This window comes from Cucurbita pepo, chromosome LG08 (assembly GCF_002806865.2).
Source record: "Cucurbita pepo subsp. pepo cultivar mu-cu-16 chromosome LG08, ASM280686v2, whole genome shotgun sequence".
Taxonomy (NCBI): Eukaryota; Viridiplantae; Streptophyta; class Magnoliopsida; order Cucurbitales; family Cucurbitaceae; genus Cucurbita; species Cucurbita pepo.
In genome coordinates this window covers 1,289,022-1,308,126 of record NC_036645.1, presented here as the reverse complement: position 1 = coordinate 1,308,126, position 19,105 = coordinate 1,289,022, and the positions used below count along the sequence as shown (strand labels likewise).

Genomic DNA, 19,105 nt, shown 5'->3' with positions numbered 1-19,105 from the left:
TTTTTTTTTTTTTTTTTTTTTTTTTTTTTTTTTTTTTTTTTTTTTTTTTTTTTTTTTTTTTTTTTTTTTTTTGCATTATTAATATTTACGCAAAATTGATTATGAAATTTATTTTTAAAAAATTATATTAAAAAAATAAAACTTTGGATAGGTTTTTTTTAAACATATTTTTATTAATAAGAAATTGACAAAATAACTTTTAAAATAAATTTAATTTGTTTGTTTCAATAATTAAGAATTACCATATATCTATCTTCCCTCTACTTTTGTAATTATTATTTTTTCTATGCAAACAGCATAAATTTCATAAATTTAATAATATTTTATATAACTTTTCTTCTTGATTTTTTAGTTCTCCAAACAATAATTATATATATATATAGTCCTATCTTTGGGGTAATAAATAAAATGTTAAGTTAAACGGGTCCTTGTCGTTAAGACAAAATTTTTATTTAATCCCTATAATTTCGTTAAATATCTCATTTATTTATTCCTATAATTTGGTTAAATATATCATTCAAAGGAGTGTAGGATTGATATGAGTCGGGGCTGCCCCATCTCCCAACTCTAATAGAGACGGTTCCATCTCCCAACTCTAATAGAGACGGTTGATTTGACGATCTACTAGTTGATTCAAGATCTGGGTGGTTCACCCTATTATAGGTCAAGAATCTAAAATGACGACACACACAAGCTGCATACTCTCGAATGCGCCGCTTTGCCAACCATTACCATGAGGAAAATTCTCATGAAAATATTATGTCTTAAAATCAATTCTTAAATATTACTAAATCTCGAGAAAAATGTCTTTTAAAGTACTTTCAACCGCATTCTCAAACATACTCTTAAACATTTGTGTTGAGATTGTTGGGAGGGAGTTCCACATTGGCTGACTAAGACAATGATCACGAGTTTATAAGTAAGAAATAGTGTCTCCATTGGTATGAGGCCTTTCGGAGAAATAAAAAACAAACCTATGAGAGTTTATGCTCAAAATAGAGAATATCATACTATTGTAGAGATCTGTGGTTCCCGAACATTCAGACAGAAAGCACATAGCAAATCTATGAAGTCTTTACGATAATTTATTGGGTTTAACATCATGAGAATGTTCATATGAATTCAAGATAATGTGTTGAGTTCTCTTACAAATAATTTCTCAACGGAGCTTTATTTATATGTTAGCTTCATGAGTAATGTTTGGTGTCTGTTGCTGCACGGCAGGGGCAGCCTTCTCTGCCTCAAGCTTTCTTAGTGTTGAGGAACTCAGCTTATCTCCACCCGACTCCTCAGTAACTAAATCAACAACTTCAATCTGCAAACGAGAAACATCGAATGGATCGAGTTTAGAATGGAATTTTCTTTTGGTATTGCAGACAAAGACGACGAGAAAAGACTCGGACCGACCTTCAGTAGCGGAAGCCCCTTCTCGCCACGCTTCTTATTAACCGACATTCCACCTGCTAACGTCTCTTTGCTGCCAAAAGGAATACCCAGAAAAGCAACATCAGATTTATGGTGAAGGGTTTATTGGAAAATAAACATAGTAATGGGAAAACCTGACAACGATCGCCTCCAAAGTTTCGTCGACAATGGATGGGCCATATGGATCGACGATAGGTTCGACATGTACCAAGAGTGCTGGCTTCACAGACTGCAAAAATCGTCTCACGGCGTGACTTGAGAAATGCAAGTAGCAACGAAATGACATTTATTCATAAGATATGAAACGGAGTCAATGAGGAATGAATTTGTTTTCATGAACATATGCCAGAAATGGACTTCTTGGTCCCATGGAATCTAAGCCAGGTCCATGCAGCAAAGTTGCAGTTTAAACTTGAAACAAATTTTGCAAGCATAAACCAAAGTTGATGAGTCTTTATCATTAACTTCTAGTCTGTATTACCACTCAAAAAATGATCAAGAACATGACTAGCTGAGGTCTAGCTGAATTGTGGGATCGTATTCACAACGGATACCGTTAAACTTGTTACAAGGGGAGGGGTAGTGTAACAGCCCAAATCCACCACTAACAGATATTGTCCGCTTTAGCCCATTACGTATCGCCGTCAGCCCCACGGTTTTAAAACACAAATATTATCCTCTTTGGACTTTCCCTTTCAGACTTCCCCTCAAGGTTTTTAAAACGCATCTGCTAGGGAGAGGTTTCCACACCCTTATAAAGAATGTTTCGTTCTCCTCCCCAACCGATGTGGGATCTCACACAAACAATGAATAGCTTTGGTTAAAGCAAAGCCCAAAATGGCATAACCAAATGATTGTTTAGCCAATAAAGGATTTGGCGTTTCCTTGGTTGTCTTTCTCCCATGCCTAAGGCTGTTGTGGTTGTAGCTCAATCAATTAATCTTTCCGTTCCTCAAAACAAGAACGAGAAAACAAGAAGAAGAAAAAAAAGAAGCTGAAATGAAAGTATAAAATGCACCTTTACCATTTTTTCATTAACAAATACCGCAAGAAAACCTGCCTAACCCATGAAACCCAAAAAGAAAAAGGTTCGTAAATGAAGTACCTTGACATAATCTACAACATTTTGCATCCTTTCCTCAATGGGTTGTATAAGTTCCCGAAACTGCGATGAAGTAAAAAAGCAATTTAGATTACCATCTCAATCTCGTCGCCCCATAAACAAATAAGGTTTCATCGACATCATCAACAAAACAGCATTAAATTACATCAAAGAAATAAAGGAGGTGATTATACATCAAGCATCTTATAACACCTCTAAAGTGACTACTTTTCATGGTGTCCTTCTAGAAATCAACTTTCCTTCTACAAACGAAATGACAAATACTTGACCTTCATACTTTTCCTTAAAGAAATCGCCCATGGCTTCTATAAAGAAAATAACTATCTAGAGCACTTGTAATAAGTGGCAGAGCCCATGGCTAGCAAATATCGTCCGCTTGGTCCGTTACGTATCATCGTCGGCCTCACGATTTTAAAACGTGTCTACTAGAGAGAGGTTTCCACACTCTTATAAGGAATGCTTTGTTCCCCTCTCCAACCGATGTGGGATCTCACAATCCACCCCCTTGGGGGCCCAGCGTCCTCACTGGCACATTGCCCGGTGTCTAGCTCTGATACCATTTGTAACAACTCAAGCTCACCGCTAGCAGATATTGTCCACTTTGGCCTATTATGTATCGTCGTCAGCCTCACGATTTTAAAACGCATCTACTAGGGAAAGGTTTCCACACCCTTGTAAGGATAGCTTCGTTCCCCTTTCCAACCGATGTGAGATCTCACAATCCACCGCCCTTGGGGGCCAGCTTCCTCGCAGGCACACCGCCCGGTATTTGGCTTCGATACCATTTGTAACAGCCCAAGCCCACCACAGCAGATATTGTCTGCTTGACCCGTTACGTATCATTGTCAACCTCACGATTTTAAAATACATCTGCTAGGGAGAGGTTTTCACACCCTTATAAGGAATGTTTCGTTTCCCTCTCCAACCGATGGGAGATCTCACAAATTATTTTCTTCTACCAATCAGTAAACAACAAAGTTGCAGTTCCAATACTGATAATAACAAACGGAAAGAACTTCGTGTTGATCGAGGGCTAAACAGACGCATAATATGTTGTAACACTAACTGGCAATGCACTAAAAGTTTGTAAACCACACACTGAATAGATTTCTTAAACTCAATACCAGCTATCCAGAATAGAAACGGAAGTATGTTTAAAGCTTCCAAATGTTGATAAAGAAAAACTACAAATGGTCGAACAACAAAGAAAATGAACAAAGATGAAGTAAATGCTGCTAGTTCAGGAAGAGGTGAGTACCTTTTTCTTACTCAGCATAGGACCATCACAAACTCCAATCAGAATCCGATCCCTAGCCAGCTCTGCTGCAGCCTAAAGTCCACCATTTACTACCAAAACTTAAAGGGGAAAAAGCCATTCAAAGTAAGAAGAGATACCTTGAGAAAGAGACGGTGACCGTCGTGTAATCGATCAAAAGTTCCACCAAGAACAACGGATTCATATGAATTTGGAGGAGAGATTTTTGAATCGATTGCCGAATCCTCCGAGATAGTCATTTCTAGGGACCCTAATTTTAAGCTCATGTCAATTGATCGAACAACATGGCAAAGATCAGCCTGCTAATCTTCTTATTCTACTCATCTTTCCATCAATACTAACAGAAAGTCAAATCATCAAAAGAACAACAAAATCCACTAAAAATTCATTCAATCCAAGAAAGACCAGACGAAATTAAAGAGAACCCTAAAGCCTTTGTAGCTATCCCACGAAACTTCTTAGCTGAAAGGATCGCTATGGCTATTACCTCCGTCTGGTTCCTACCTAGAAAACTTTCTTTGATTCTAGTTCATAAACAACATACCTTCGTTTGTTGATCGCTGCCGCTTCCTCCTTTTCTCCTGAAATCAAATTTCTCTCCCTCCTTGACTGCGATTTTAGTAAGTGATTTCCTTGGGAGTGTGGAGTGGAATGGACGACTCCATTTGAGAAAAATTTCTTCCTAACTTAGATTTCTTACTAAAATGAACATTTTTAATCGTGAATTAAATTATTATAGAATTTTAAAATAAAATAATTGTCGGGTTAGAAGATCGAATCTCCAAATTCAATCGAGAGAGTACATATCCGAGCTAAACTAATATAGGATACAAACTTAACAAGATAATTTAAGCCGTCCTTTGTGGTATGCCTACCCCTAAAAAGTGTTCTAATAATCTTCATCGTCCTCCTCCAAACGAATTTGTTGTTTTGAACGGCTTCTCGAAAGTAGGGTTTAAAATGAATCTCGAAACAATAAGGGCAAAATTGTAATTTATCCTAATATTTAGGGACGTAATTGAAACTTGTAAGTCACATTTTTGTTTCGTTTCATTTCAAGTGAACTTGCAAACGCGAGCGTTGTATTATGTTGTCTATTTTTGATCGACATAGGTCCAAGATCTGCCCAATTCTCTTTGTGGTCGACACGGGCGAATTTTGCAAACACGGTTGACGTCCGATCTAGGATCCATCTTATCCAACATTGAGGCGGGAGATTCAAATTTTTAATCTTTTGATCGATGTTACACGTGATTATCCGTTTTCCCACCATTTCTCTATAGTAGAGAACAAGTTTTTAAAATCTTAAAAGAAAAAACTTAGAAAATATAGGTACAGACAAAGAAACTCAAGGCAATTTGATCATATTGCAAATACATGGTGCAAGAACTTCTTCATCTTCTCCTCCTCCATACTGATCCAAGCATTGACACTACTTGTACTCCCCCGGCTGCCGTTGGCCGGAGAAAGCAACAGCACAAACTCATCGTTCCCATTTGCCACCGGACCACCGTGGATCGGCTTCCCGAACCCGAAATCCAGCTCCCTAAACGCCAATTTCCACCAAGCCGAAACATAAAAGCTATTCCCATTACAAGTCGCCGGAATGCCTCTATAAACCTCCAGCCAATCAATCGCCGACCTCACATACTCCTCCGTTGAGACCCTTTCAATCCCCTCCTTCACCTTCTCCACGCAAAACGAAAACGGCCGCTCCACCACCTCCGCCGCACGCGCCGCCGCAAACCCAGTCACCACTGCGTTCCCGACGAACCCATCGGGGAGAACCGGGCGGATCTTGGACCGGACATCAACCGCAAAGAGAACCATGGAGATTTCATCCGGCCGGTCTGTATAAACCGCTCGAGTCCTGGCCCGCCAGAGCTGGGCCAATATGGCCTGGAAGGTGGAACACGGAGCGGCGGTACGCTTTAGGGCAGCGATGGTGGAGGGGGAGAAAGGGATAACGGTATGACGGCGGTTTTCGACGGCGATTGGCGGCGCTGGAGAGGGGGAGAGCTTGGTGACGGTGGTGAAGGCGGAGGGGAGTTTTTGAGTTGGAGAAATGCAAGTGTATTCTTGGTGAGGGTGTGTGATAAGAGGGGGGATTCGAGCTTTGAAGCATGTTCTATTGTTGAAAATGGTTTGGGTTTTGAGGCCTTGGCCGCGGCAGATTGAGGCTAGGTTTTGGAACATATCTGCGGCGGATTTGCCGTCCAAAACGCCGTGGTTCGTCACCATTCCAATCGCATAGCCGCCGCATGCGAACTTTGTAACCTAACAGAAGTAGAGATGATTTAACATCTAAGTTATTTGAAGATCTTACAAATTGATGCAACCATTTCTCGTCATATACCTGAATCGTAAACAGAGCTCTTTCCGGGAGGCTTCTATGGAGTCCAGGCCGATGAACAAACTGACAAAAACTCGGATTCGGAAGAGACAAATCCCCAAGTTCCTTCATCATTACCTTCGATTTCGCATTCACAAACACAACGCCGGCATTGTTACAAACCAGTTCCAATCGGCCAGTCTCCCGGTTCACCTGAAGCCGACCGGCCAAGAAATAGTACGGAACCAAAAGAACCGCCATCGCTCTCTTCACCATCTTCGACATCTCCGCCGCCGGACCGTCTTCGAAGAAGTAAACGGTTTCGACGGTGAACGCCACCGCCAGATCGATGTTCGATAGGAAGATTGTTTCCTCCGGCGTCGGATTGGCCGGAGATAGGAGTTTCAGCGGCTCATCTTTGGTCAGATCTTCGTCTGTTAAGGAGAAAGGCGCGACGGCCATGGCGGCTTTGAGGCTGATTGAGATTGCGGAGAAGAAGGAGAGAAATCCATGGCGGATTGAGGAATTTTAAAGGAGAAGTGACGATTTCTTTGAGGGCGGAGAAAAGTAGGGCATGAAAGTTTCATTGCTGTCGATCTTTCAGCAAAAAGAACATGCTCGTTTCTCGTGGTAGACGGAGAAGGTGATCAGGTTGGTGAATATATAAATTTGAATTTATCCCTAATAATTTAGTAAATATAAAAAAGTTCAGGGACTAATTTACAATTAAACAAGATTTGAGTCCTATATGAATTAGGTTGGAATTAGGTTGTTGTTAAGTTGATTAAAAATTTCAACTTTCTATTCACTCGTGGGATCTCGGTGGTCCGCGGGGGACCACCTCGGCTCCTCTCTTCTCGAGAATTCATACCTCCCTTATCAGTATATGGACAGCTATCTTTCGAGCACAGGTTTAGGTTCGACCTCAATGGAAAAATAAAACGGAGCACGTAGCAATGTATCTTCACAAACCAAGAACTACGAGATCGCCCCTTTCATTCTGGGGTGACGGAGGGATCGTACCATTCGAGCCTTTTTTTTCATGCTTTTCCCGGAGGTCTGGAGAAAGCTCCAATCAATAGGATTTTCTTAATCCTCCCTTCCCGAAAGCGAAAGGAAGAACGTGAAATTCTTCTTCCACCGGATTTGAAAAAGGATGGGTTGTAACTCTATTTTCAAGTTGGTCGGGTTAACTTAACAAACAAAATGTCAACTTGCAAACGAGCTCAAATTTTTTTATTTTCAAAAAATTCAACCCGATCCAAATCAAAAGAAAAAATCTAACATATTTGGATCGGGTGGTTTAGATTAGTCGAATTCTCGAATCATTTAAACGCTCCTAAACATTATTATTGGTATACGTGTATCACTCGTAGTTACACCTATAATTAGGTAACAAGTGATATTAAATAAACCATCATATAATATAATATTATAAAGTTACAAATTTTAAAAATTAAAAGGTACATATATTTCTCTCTAATTAAAATACTACAAATCTGTATAAACGAATTCTGATAGCTATTTAATTTGAAAACCGTCTCGAATGGAGCTGAGAATCTCGTTTAAATAGAAAAATGGAGGGAGTGAGGATGAGAATCAGTCCCCGATCCCGGCACCACCTCACTTGTATATATATACTTCATAAATAAATAAAATTTCAAGCATTGAAAAATACATTGTAGCGTTTAATTTTTTAGAAATTAGGTTGAATATTATTATTATTATTATTATTATTTTGCGTATGTGTATATTATATTTAAGATAAATAGGAAAAATATTGTTTTTTTTTTTTTATTTAAAAATATTATAATATCTTTTATATCTAATTATTACCAACAAAATCAACCTATATTTTAAAAAAAAATTAATTATTTATTGATTGATAAATTCAACAATACGTTAAACAAAGCTATCATATCCTACATCGATCGAAGACGGGAACCAAATATTTTTTATAAGTGTGTGAAACCTCTCTCCTGTAGACATATTTTAAAATCAAGAGGCTGTTGTCGATACGTAACACGTTAAATAAAATAATATCGGTTAGCAGTCGATTTTACTGAAATAATAATGGTGAGGTACAAGTAACTGTGAGATTTTACGAGCTTCCGTATTTGGAAAAAAATGAGATATTTTTAGAATGTCGAGCGATAAAAATTAAAAATTTTGTTGATTTATTTACGGCAGCTAAAACTTTGTTAGTTGAGTTTCGAGACGAAACAATAAATATATATTACCAATATTACCCCTAAGTCTAATCCATATTTTATCCGGAAGTAAGTTGACGAAAAACTAAGCCATTCAACATTTCAAAACATTTGACTCTTCCACCCACAAAAAAAAAAAAAAAAAAAAAAAAAANTAAAAAAAAATAAAAAAATAATGTTCCAACTATATATTTTTAACTTTTTAAAATAATAAATACACAAAGAAAGCCCAATGGGTCATTTCAGAACATTAAAAAAATATCACACATAAAAAAAAAAAAATTATTTCCAAAAAAAGCCAGATTTACAACTCCACGCGCCAACTCGCACGTGCACTAACACCCCTAAAAAAATAAGCGCCCCACAACATTTATTTCCGCCGCAACAACACAACCCACACACGTGGCATGATTTAATTCGATAAATATATCATCTTGGTGAATACGCCTGTAGATGATCCAATCGACCACCGAATCATGATTGCCACGTGTCACACGACTCGCCGTCGCCGCCGCCGCGCGTGGTGGCGCTCATCTCCGTCCATCGAAACGAACCTCAGCCCCCGCTTTCTCTCTCTATAATAAGCCCTCTCTCTCTCACTCTCTCTCTTCGTCCTTTTTCTCTCTGAGAAGCACAGAAGCAAGTTAGCTTTGTTTCTTTTTCTTTATTTTCTTCTTATATATCGTCCATGTTTTTTTGCTTTGAATTCTGTGTTTATCGCCATGGGAGCGTAACTTTTCCTTAAACCAGGTACTGTTCTTCTTCCTTACGAGTATAATTTACGAGTATTTCCATTTTATACTGTATTCACTACTCGTAGATGGTTTCGCGGTGGTTTGTTGTTTCGAAAACTCGTTTTGTAAATTTCTTTTTCACGTTTGTTTTTCTATCATATGTTCGATTTTGTTTATGGATTGATGAAACTTCAGGAATCCGTCTTGTGAGTTCGTAGACACGACATGGTTTCGCTTCTAACAGGAAGAGAATAAAACGTCACGCCGGTTTTTGAATTTTGTTCGATTTTTGTCTTAGTGTTACTTACAGCTTTTGATGCGTTTGCTTGAGTAGATTAGTTTAATTTCGTTGGATCACATTGGGATAATCTCTGAGAACGTTTTCTTACGGTAGTTTTGATATTTAAGTTTAGAGTGGAGCTGTTTTTTGAAGTCATGGAACGTTTTGGGCTTAAAACATGGATCTGGATATGACTGCGATGAACTGAGTTTGAACACTTTGTTCTTCTCTTTGCTTTTAAGAGATTTTTTTAAATGTATGTATGGATCTTTGTAACCTTTTCTTTGATTAATTTGGTAGATTTGAAACGCAGTTTTTATCTGAAAATTTCGTGTTCTTCCATATGGATGAATATGATTTGTAATGGTAGGTATTGACATGATATTTTCTGTTTTCCTTTGCATTTGGTTTAGTATTTGGAATTTGCTTCAACTAGTTGTGGCGGATCTAATTGGCTGCTAATCAACTTTTTTTATGCCTGTGTTGAAGATAACTTTCTCATACGTAATTAAATCTTGCTAGTTTAATGCTTCTTGATATGATAATTATAGAATTAGTTGAAGATAAGAAGATATGCTGTAGGGATGTCATGTTATGAATGGATTTTGCAGATGGATACAGTTCAAATAAAAAGCAAAGGTACTTGCAGCGAAGATATGTCACCTGAGCCGTCTGTTTCTCCGGAAATTTCGAGTTCATGGGATGACTTTGGAGATTCTGAGGCTCTTCCTCAAATTGGGGATGAATTTCAAGCAATAATTCCCCCTCTTATGGTCAAATCAGACTATTTAGAGCTTTTGAAAAGTCAAGCTGATGGTTTGCATGATATTTATGTTGGATTTCCTGCACCGGTAGCTCGTATTGATGATGTTGGGATTCTGAAACAGATGCAAACTAATGGTAGTAATAATATTGTTTTGGCATCAAACCAAAATGACTTAGAAGCTAGTGAGGCTAGAACCTGTGATGCCATGGAAAACAAGGATTTTCTGTTGCATCAAGAAATGAAGATGAACATGAATGAAAACAATGTTGATAATGGCCAATGGGTGATTCCTGTTTCCTTGAATGATTCCTGGAGTGACATGGAAATGGCTAGTCTTCTACTTGGATTATACATTTTTGGGAAGAACCTCGTTCAGGTGAAGAAATTTGTTGGAACAAAACAGATGGGTGATATTCTTTCATTCTATTATGGGAAATTTTATGGATCTGAGAAATACCGCAGATGGTCGGCATGTCGTAAAGCAAGAGGCAAGAAATGCATTTGTGGACAGAAGTTATTTAGTGGCTGGAGGCAACAGGAGTTGTCATCTCGCTTGCTTTCCTCATTATCAGAGGAAAAGCACAATACCTTTGTGGAGGTAAGTTCAATTTTTCCTTGATGTTAGATCATACAACAACTTATCCTCACATTTGCTACCTCACCTCACCAATGTTAAAGAACAATAAAATTAAAGAATACCTGCTGTGAAACTAGCATGTGCTTATTTAGATAGCCAGTCAAGGGTCGGCAGCCCATATCTTCAGTGGAGAATGTAGAACTGACACCCTGATTTTGTAGCAGTAGCACAAAAGAATAGACACATTACAGTTCCACTTATTTTACTAATTGAAATGCTTGAATCATTCTTCCTGTCCAAAAAACACACCTTTTTATTTATTTATTTATTTCTTCAATTTCACGAATGATTTTTTAACCGTCCAAGCCCCTTGCTAGCAGATATGGTTCGGTTTAACCCGTTACGTATTGCCGTCAGCCTCACAGTTTTTAAACGTGTCTGCTAGGGAGAGGTTTCCACACCCTTATAAGGAATTTTTCGTTCCCCTCTCCCACTGATGTGAGATTTCACAATCCACCCCCCTTTGAGTCCTTGCGTCCTTGCTGGCACACCGTTCGGTGTCTGGGTCTCATACCATTTGTAATAGTCCAAGCCCACCATTAGTAGATATTATCCGCTTTAACCCGTTACGTATTGTCATCAGTCTCATGACTTTAAAACGCGTCTGCTAGGGAGAGGTTTCCATACCCTTGTAAGGAATGTTTTGTTCCCCTCACCAACCGACGTGCTGGAAATCTTGACCGGCTTGGAAATCTAAAGCAGACGCCTGAAATTAGTCTTACATTTCATCCTACAATAATATGTATTTTGTTTCCCAAGATCTCAACTTTTGGTGCATTGACAGGTTTCTAGGAGATTTGTTGAGGGTAAAGTATCGCTAGAGGGATATGTATTCTCTTTGAAAGCTACAGTTGGGTTAAATGCACTTGTAGAGGCTGTTGGAATTGGTAAAGGAAAACAAGATCTCACCATCCCCACCATGGATCCAATTAAGTCTAATAACGCTCATCCTGCCCGGCCAGAAATTCCAGTTGGTAAAGCATGTTCCACACTAACACCTGATGAAATCGTCAAATTTCTAACAGGAGGTTTTAGGTTGAGCAAAGCCCGATCGAGTGATCTCTTCTGGGAGGCTGTTTGGCCCCGCTTGTTAGCAAACGGGTGGCACTCCGAGCAGGCTAACAATTACGTTACTACTTTTGGTTTAAAACACTCTTTGGTGTTCTTGATCCCTGATGTGAAGAAATTCTGCAGAAGAAAACAAGTTAAGGGAGAACATTACTTTGATTCCATTAGTGATGTCCTGAGTAAGGTTGCTTCAGACCCTGGGCTTCTTGATCTTGACATTGTTGTAGAAAAACACTGCAGTGACAAGGAAAGTAGTGAGCTGACTGGCAAAACAAAGCAGGATCAGGAAGATTTCCCTAGTCAGCAACGTTACTGCTATCTTAAGCCACGAACTCCTGTTCATAGTGCAGATACAATGAAATTCATGGTTGTTGATACAAGTTTGGCTGATGAAAGCACACCTAAAGTCCGAGAACTACGAAGTTTGCCAGTCGAATTTACAAATATATATTCATCCAAAAGTAGTTCTGAAGATGATGAGCATATTTCTTCAGAGATTTTGATGGATGATACTCATTCTGATAATACTATGCATTTTGACAAGGAAGCAACTGACATTTCCAAAGCCACAAGAGTCAGCTTGGATAAAGAAGTTCATATTGATGAGGAAACTTGTGTAGATAATTCTTCAAATAATGAGTCTCCGGATGATGGCAGCCTACATTCTACTAATATCAACGTGAAAATTCAGGAGGATAAGCAATCTTTACTGGACAACACACAAGAAAGAAAGGCTATTCAGTGCCAAATGAGCCAGGGAAACCCCAAATCTGATATTGATATCACTGCTTATACCAAACCAAGCTGGGAATTAAACACTTGCAGCCAACAAGCAAGCTACAGTTCATTTAAAATATTCACAGGTCCTGAGCTAAAAGATCAGGAGCACAGTTCATTTGATCGTTACGATTTAAACCGCGACATTCTCGTACAAATCGATTCGTCCAAGGAGAACTGGCCATTGTCTTCTTTGTCCAGGAGCAGTACAGTTACTAGTTGTATTGATGTTCCACAAAGTAGACATGTTCCTCATTCTTTGATCGACCTTAATTTGCCGATTCCTCAAGATTCCGACAGCCATGGAAGCTCCACCACAGAAATGAAAGAACTAAAAAGTGTGGATATTTCAGAACGTGACTCAACCATGGTTTCTAGACGACAAAGTAATCGAAACCGACCACCGACAACTCGAGCTCTCGAAGCTCATGCTTTAGGACTATTGGATGTAAAACAGAAGCGAAAGAGTAGGGATGTCTTTCTAGAAGAGAATTGTATGTTGAGAACTTCTGAGCAGGCTCATGCCAAGGTGAGACACACAGATAAGTTTGAACTAGATGACAGAGAAAGTACTATTTGCAATGACAATGGTAATATGTTCCAAAAACTGGAAGCTTAATTAGACATAGAACAAATGCTACTTTGTAATCTATTTGAGCCTTATGGTGAACCAACTCTCCTTGCCAACTTCGACCAGTTCTCGGTGGTAATTCAGAAACCAAGCCCCTTTAGTTGTCTCTTAAGTTATTTTTTGCTGCACACAGTTCGTATCTCGGCCAACGTTTCTCTTCGATCGCTCCGTTCTCGAACGCTCCTCGTTTTTGCTCTGCACAGTGTCCAGTGGTGAAAGTAAAACATGTCCTTCATCTTCCCATCCTCAGAAAGAGAGCTGGTGATTATGCTATACGCTCCGTCCACCCGGCTATGTCGAATGTAAATATCGAACAAGAAGGTTAAGGAGGTCTGGAATGGATTACTTGAGTGTAGAATCAATGGCAGAAGGTTGGTGTATCTGTTTCCTTTTTAGAGCATACAGATTCCAGAAGCTAAACAGCTAATTATTGTGCAGGTTCTAAGTTCTTACCTTTTGAATGGAATGGAAGATGGGCATTGTTTGTTTATTCATTTCTCTTTGGAAAACAGAAGTTTAGACAAAGAACCAATGGAATACCTTAGAACCAAGTAATCATGTTGAACTGTTTTGGTTTGCTGAGTTTTTATTATTTTAGATCTTGTAAAGTTTTTATTATCAATTCATGGACACGTTTGCGTTGAGAATTATTGAAAGGAATTGTCTCACGTCAGCTAATTAAGAAGAAGATCACGTGTTCATAAGTAAAAGACACTCGGTTGGAATGAGGCCTTTTGGAGAAACCAAAAGCAAAGCTACGAGAATTATTCTCATAATGGACGATATCATATCATTGTGTAGGTTCATGATTCCTAACATGATAGCAGAGTCATGCCTTTAACTTAAACGTGTCAATACAATTATCAAATGTCGAACAAAGAAATTGTGAACCTCAAAGGTGTAATCAAAAGTGACTCAATGTCGAACAAATGATGTGAGAAAGGAGTCGAGCCTCAGTTAAGAGGTGGTTATTTGAGGGCTCCATAGGTCTCAAGGAGACTTCATGAGGCCTTTTACGGAAATTAAAAGTAAAGTTACGAGAGCCTGTGTGGATGTTCGTGAATCTTAGTTAATAAGCAAGCAAGCTTACACATTTTTTATAAATAAAGTTGGAGAAATTAGGAAGAAAAAGAAAATGATTTTCCAATAAATTTGTAAATTATATTTTTTAAAAAGGATTGAAGGTATTGAATTGACCGGTTCATCCGTTTGCCTAAGAAACTAGTTTTCTTGGTTCTTATAAAATACCAAACTCTGATCCAAAACGTTACTCTGCCACGTCTGGCCGCCGATCTCCCCGAACCTCCCAAGTCCCCGATCTCCCCGAACCTCCCAAGTCCCCGATCTCCGGTCTCCGATTCTCTTTCCTTTCCCGTTCTAAGAAATCTCCCCATGGAAAGATCCATGGAGATCAAGGTTGTCTCTGCCAGAGACCTAAACAACGTCAATTTCCTCATGAAGATGGACGTTTACACCGTCGTCAAGCTCGTCACCGCCGACAATGCCAAGTCTAAATCCAGCCAGAGATTCAAAACTCCCGTCGATAAAGAAGGTGGCAGCAACCCGATCTGGAATTTCTCTATCAAATTCGCTATCGACGAGGCCGCCGCTAGGGCTAACCGCCTTACCCTCAATTTCAAGCTCTGTTGCCAGCGGAATCTCGGCGATAGGGATGTCGGCAAGGTCTACGTTCCGGTGAAGGAGCTTCTTGATTCCGCCGGCGACGGAAAAGGCGATTCGATGCAGCATCTTAGTTATCAGGTGAGAAAACCGTCTGGAAATCCCCAGGGGGTCTTAAATTTCTCCTTCAAATTTGCGGACAATTCGCCATCCGGTTCTGTTCAACCGGGATCGGTCCAGTCTTATAGCTCGGTTTCCGCGGACTCGAGTTCATTCGCCGTCGCTCACGGTGGGGCTTTTCCTCCTCCTCTGCCTCCTCGGTCGGAAGCTTACCATCCAGCTTCGAATTCGCACCCGATCCCTCCGCCGAAAGTGGTGTCGCAGGAGGCAGGGTATACAGTTTACCCGCAGCTGCCAATGGGATACAGCGCGTACTCTCCGGCGCCGTCGTATGGCTCGTACGTACCGGCACCGTTGTACAGCTCGTACGCGCCGGAGCGTTCTCAACCTGGGTATGGTTACAATCACCAACAGCGGCCATCTACGCCGGCGTATGGGTACCGGCCTCCGCCGGCCTACGCATATCCTACGCAGCCGTCGTATTATCCGCCGAAGCCGCAGAGAAAGAAGAACCACATGGGATTAGGATTGGGAGCTGGGTTGGTCGGGGGAATGTTGGGCGGGCTGTTGATCGGAGATATAGCGTCGGACGCCGCAGACGGCTGATTTCACTTTTGATGTAAAGGATGTGGTCTGTATATCTGTTTTTTTAGCCTTTTGGTTTGTGCAAAATTCTCCTCCAACTTTTGTATACTCAACAACATTCATTTGTGAGAATTCTTTTTTTTGTTTTTTTTTTTTATGGTCGATTTGTGAACAGTTTGTTCGTCGACTCACCGACTCAGGCTTCGATCATCAGCCTATAGTTTAATATATACTAAAAAAAAAATATTCGAAGAAGAATGGTAGTTCTTGCACTGGTTGAATTTTTGTAGCTTCAGGTAGTATGGGCCTTCTGACTCAGTTATGTGCGGTTGGCTCCAGACTCATCGTTGAGGGACATATTTCACTGTAGCTACGCGAGGATGAGACAACGGACATATTTCTGAGGGACATATTTCACTGTAGCTATGCGAGGATGAGACAAATGTTGTCGGATTGCTCGTCGAATATGCTTTACCTTGTTCAAGAAAAACTCCACACCCATCACTTTGCCTTTGAAACTCTCACGTAAAGCTGCGCTTGATTAGCAAAGTTTTAAGTGTTATAATCGCACTTTTGATGGCAGTGGACTTGCGCGATTGTGCGACACTCACTTTCTAGCAACAACAATTGAGCTAAGCCAACTCGTTCTTAGGCGACGCGACACTCACTTTCCAGTAACCTAAGCCAATTCATTCTTACGTCGCCTACGACCAAGCGACGTATGCTCGAGCCTCTGGCCTTGGTTTAAGAAGAAGCTTTGAAAGAGGTGTTATATATGGAAGAAAGAGAGTAACAACCACGACTCACAGTATATAACTCCAATAAAGAGGTGTGGTGTTATATATGGGCTCACAGTATAACTCCAATATGGAAGCGTGTTATATATGGAAGCAATAGATAAACAACAACGGCTCATAGTATATAACTATTGGTAGGGAGAAGTTGACAACTACTAAGATCCCTGAGTACATTTTGAAGCATTTCATGTCTGGCAGCCCGAGACATAATTTTTCGAAACGTCATACTTCCTAGAAATACAACATACTTCTTAGAAATACAAAAGTAAAACACTAGAACATGGAAAGACATAAAGGGTTTGGCTTGTCATGAGCATGCGACTATGGGCAACGGGTTTGGCTTGTCATAGGCATGCGACTATGGACAACATGCCTGGACGAGTATGACCGTGACACTCAGACGAATAGACTTAAACTATTAATTATAAGTGTTGTCTCTTAACATTTTTTAATAGATGCCTTCATTTTTTTTTAACAATAGGTTTGAATTTAAAAAATCCCTCAACTTTGATGATATATTTAATTTTCTTTAAATTTAATAGATTTTTTACTTATTTATTATTATTTTTTTGACATAAAATAAAAAATTTAAAGATATATTTTATGTGTGGGGGTATGAATTGTAATTTAACAAATTTTTATGGGCTTTCCTAATATCAGGCCTTGGGCTTTCTTTACTAATCGTTCAGCTTTTCAAGTAGGGTTTCTTCAAACTCTCCACACAAAATCCCCGAGAAAGTGGTAGCTATAAACTCTCAAACCTCCAAAACCACCGCGCCACCGCCCAATCTCCCTGCTCCGACCGCCGAAGATGAGGCCCCTAGACGAGAAAGAGACCACCGCCGTGTTCGAAAAGCTCCACAAATTCACTGGAAACAACCTCAAGAACATCGTCGAGAATCCCGCTCACGAAGGCCCCGAACAAAATCCCGGCCGCTACTGCTTCCGCCTCCACAAAAACAAGGTTTATTACGTCAGCGATTCTCTCGTCAAGCGAGCCACCAACGTAGCCCGTAACAATCTCGTGGCTCTCGGCACATGCATTGGCAAGTTCACTCATGGCGGCAGTTTTCATCTCACCGTTCACGCGCTAGGTCTCTTGTCTGCCAATGCCAGACACAAGGTTTGGCTTAAACCTACCTCTGAGATGTCTTTTTTGTATGGGAACCATGTTTTGAAAGGAGGCTTAGGGCGGATTACTGAAAATATTGCTCCTGGTGATGGAGTCGTTGTGTATTCTATGTCGGACGTGCCTTTGGGATTCGGAATTGCGGCGAAGTCCACTCAGGATTGTAGGAAGTTGGACCCTAATGGGATTGTGGTTCTTCATCAGTCGGATATTGGAGAGTATTTGAGGATGGAGGATGAGCTTTGAATCAACAATGAAGACGAGTTGACTCGTTTTGGGTAATATATTACTCGAGCATTTCTTGTGAAGTTCGTGGATTGAGAGGATTTTGAGCCCAAATTGGTGTACTGCCTTAGGTATGATGTCAAATTTGTAAGTTCTGCACACCTTGGTGTTAAGTTTTGCCGCTTTAAGAGTGTTAAATTTATGAGAACAATGAAACTATTGCCCAATTGCGGGCTATCTAATGTCATAGAGATCAGATAGTGCCTATTGCTTTGCTGCATACAAATTATTTCTTCTTGTTATGATCGTATTAATGATTTTCTTTTATGATCTGTTGTTAATCCACTTTGACAAGCATGTGCCATGTGGGGTTAGTGGTCTGTTATTTTTTTTCGTTGCAAGATGCCAAGCTTCTCATTTTTGTCTCGGTCATTTCTTATTGCAAGCTTCTCATTTCGTAGCAAGATAATGAAATTCGTGGTGAATTGAGCTAGAATGATCCTCCATAGAAATGAGTTTTCTTAGTGGACTTGTTGGAGTCCCAAGGATTTTGGTTTTCAGCTAGTTTCCTTTTCTGGGTGTCGGTTTCTGAGGACTTTTGTAATATCGTAGACGATTATACCTCTTTGTCTTCTTCGAGTTCCACGACACAGTTGTATAACCATAGAACAGATACAACAGATTTGTGAGGTCGTCCATTCTTCTTGTAACAGCCCAAACCCACTGCTAATAGATATTGTTCTCTTTAGGCTCTCCCCTTCGAGCTTCTCCTCAAGGTTTTTAAAATGCCTCTACCAGGGTGTGTTTCCACACCCTTATAAAGAATGTTTCGATCTCACAATCCACCTAGCCCAAGCCCATCGCTAACACATATTGTCCTCTTTGGGTTTTCCCTCAAGATTTTTAAAATGCGTGTCTGCCAATGAGAGATTTCTACACTCGGACAACGTTTCGTTCTCTCCAACCGATTTGGGATCTCACACTTCTTCCATGCCCGAAGTCTTTGTTTTGGCACATTTTGTGGTGTAACCAGATTCATTATTGGTCTGTTCAATACGCGTTAAAGACAAAGACAAACTGCGTACCTATTAGAAGTTTTGCTGAGATGAGTGAGGCTTATTTAGATTTATGAATAAGCACTGAAAGACTATGCTTGAAAATGTTTTCATTTTGTCATTAGATTTGAATATCCTATTATTGAGCTAATGAGCTTTTTCTCACCTTCTTGATTTGATGGGTAGGTTCATATATTTTCATTTTCATTTTCATGTTGGGTTTTGGCCTTCAATGATTGAATTTGAGTATTTTGTTGGTTGAACTTTGTACAAAATCCAGCCTTGGTTTCACTTCAGCTGCTACATGATCTCCTA

The 19,105-nt window shown here is 39.8% G+C and overlaps 5 protein-coding genes across 10 annotated transcripts; 3 read left to right on the top strand and 2 right to left on the bottom strand.

Annotated features, from left to right (window-relative positions):
* Nucleotides 1-996: 996 nt before the first annotated feature.
* LOC111800450 (phosphopantetheine adenylyltransferase) lies at nucleotides 997-4,531 on the bottom strand. Of its 4 annotated transcripts, none has more exons than XM_023684140.1 (7): nucleotides 4,369-4,531; nucleotides 3,944-4,161; nucleotides 3,807-3,878; nucleotides 2,531-2,590; nucleotides 1,560-1,654; nucleotides 1,408-1,477; nucleotides 997-1,315 (listed from the first exon to the last, which is right to left on the bottom strand). In XM_023684140.1, exons 2-7 carry the CDS (start codon nucleotides 4,088-4,090, stop codon nucleotides 1,175-1,177), a joined length of 585 nt encoding a protein of 194 aa, XP_023539908.1. In that variant the 5' UTR covers nucleotides 4,091-4,161; nucleotides 4,369-4,531; the 3' UTR covers nucleotides 997-1,174. The 4 variants fall into 4 exon arrangements, with proteins under 4 accessions (XP_023539908.1, XP_023539909.1, XP_023539910.1 ...); XM_023684141.1 differs by having other exon boundaries at nucleotides 3,944-4,148; XM_023684142.1 differs by having other exon boundaries at nucleotides 3,944-4,074.
* A 497-nt stretch (nucleotides 4,532-5,028) lies between these two features.
* On the bottom strand, nucleotides 5,029-6,800 carry LOC111800443 (omega-hydroxypalmitate O-feruloyl transferase-like). The gene is made up of 2 exons (XM_023684134.1): nucleotides 6,181-6,800; nucleotides 5,029-6,101 (listed from the first exon to the last, which is right to left on the bottom strand). Exons 1-2 carry the CDS (start codon nucleotides 6,616-6,618, stop codon nucleotides 5,187-5,189), a joined length of 1,353 nt encoding a protein of 450 aa, XP_023539902.1. The 5' UTR covers nucleotides 6,619-6,800; the 3' UTR covers nucleotides 5,029-5,186.
* A 2,159-nt stretch (nucleotides 6,801-8,959) lies between these two features.
* Nucleotides 8,960-13,903, top strand: LOC111800441. 3 transcript variants are annotated; one of them, XM_023684132.1, is made up of 3 exons: nucleotides 8,960-9,116; nucleotides 9,992-10,744; nucleotides 11,568-13,903. In XM_023684132.1, exons 2-3 carry the CDS (start codon nucleotides 9,992-9,994, stop codon nucleotides 13,245-13,247), a joined length of 2,433 nt encoding a protein of 810 aa, XP_023539900.1. In that variant the 5' UTR covers nucleotides 8,960-9,116; the 3' UTR covers nucleotides 13,248-13,903. The 3 variants fall into 3 exon arrangements, 2 of the variants coding, with proteins under 2 accessions (XP_023539900.1, XP_023539898.1); XM_023684130.1 differs by having other exon boundaries at nucleotides 9,296-10,744; XR_002815992.1 differs by lacking the exon at nucleotides 8,960-9,116 and having other exon boundaries at nucleotides 9,123-10,744; nucleotides 11,568-13,630; nucleotides 13,698-13,903.
* A 665-nt stretch (nucleotides 13,904-14,568) lies between these two features.
* On the top strand, nucleotides 14,569-15,835 carry LOC111800444 (protein SRC2-like). The gene has a single exon (XM_023684135.1). It carries the CDS (start codon nucleotides 14,652-14,654, stop codon nucleotides 15,603-15,605), a length of 954 nt encoding a protein of 317 aa, XP_023539903.1. The 5' UTR covers nucleotides 14,569-14,651; the 3' UTR covers nucleotides 15,606-15,835.
* A 1,269-nt stretch (nucleotides 15,836-17,104) lies between these two features.
* Nucleotides 17,105-18,062, top strand: LOC111800446 (60S ribosome subunit biogenesis protein NIP7 homolog). The gene has a single exon (XM_023684137.1). The coding sequence runs from the start codon at nucleotides 17,193-17,195 to the stop codon at nucleotides 17,754-17,756; it is 564 nt and encodes a 187-aa protein (XP_023539905.1). The 5' UTR covers nucleotides 17,105-17,192; the 3' UTR covers nucleotides 17,757-18,062.
* Nucleotides 18,063-19,105: the final 1,043 nt, after the last annotated feature.

Coding starts and splice junctions, on each gene's coding strand:
- LOC111800450 (XM_023684140.1), bottom strand. CDS start 4,090: ATGAGCTTAAAATTAGGGTCCCTAGAAATGACTATCTCGGAGGATTCG. Junction 1,478..1,559: donor TTGGAGGCGATCGTTGTCAG/GTTTTCCCATTA, acceptor TCCTTTTGGCAG/CAAAGAGACGTTAGCAGGTG. Junction 1,316..1,407: donor AGGGGCTTCCGCTACTGAAG/GTCGGTCCGAGT, acceptor TCTCGTTTGCAG/ATTGAAGTTGTTGATTTAGT.
- LOC111800443 (XM_023684134.1), bottom strand. CDS start 6,618: ATGGCCGTCGCGCCTTTCTCCTTAACAGACGAAGATCTGACCAAAGAT. Junction 6,102..6,180: donor GAGCTCTGTTTACGATTCAG/GTATATGACGAG, acceptor TACTTCTGTTAG/GTTACAAAGTTCGCATGCGG.
- LOC111800441 (XM_023684130.1), top strand. CDS start 9,965: ATGTCATGTTATGAATGGATTTTGCAGATGGATACAGTTCAAATAAAA. Junction 10,745..11,567: donor AGCACAATACCTTTGTGGAG/GTAAGTTCAATT, acceptor GTGCATTGACAG/GTTTCTAGGAGATTTGTTGA.
- LOC111800444 (XM_023684135.1), top strand. CDS start 14,652: ATGGAAAGATCCATGGAGATCAAGGTTGTCTCTGCCAGAGACCTAAAC.
- LOC111800446 (XM_023684137.1), top strand. CDS start 17,193: ATGAGGCCCCTAGACGAGAAAGAGACCACCGCCGTGTTCGAAAAGCTC.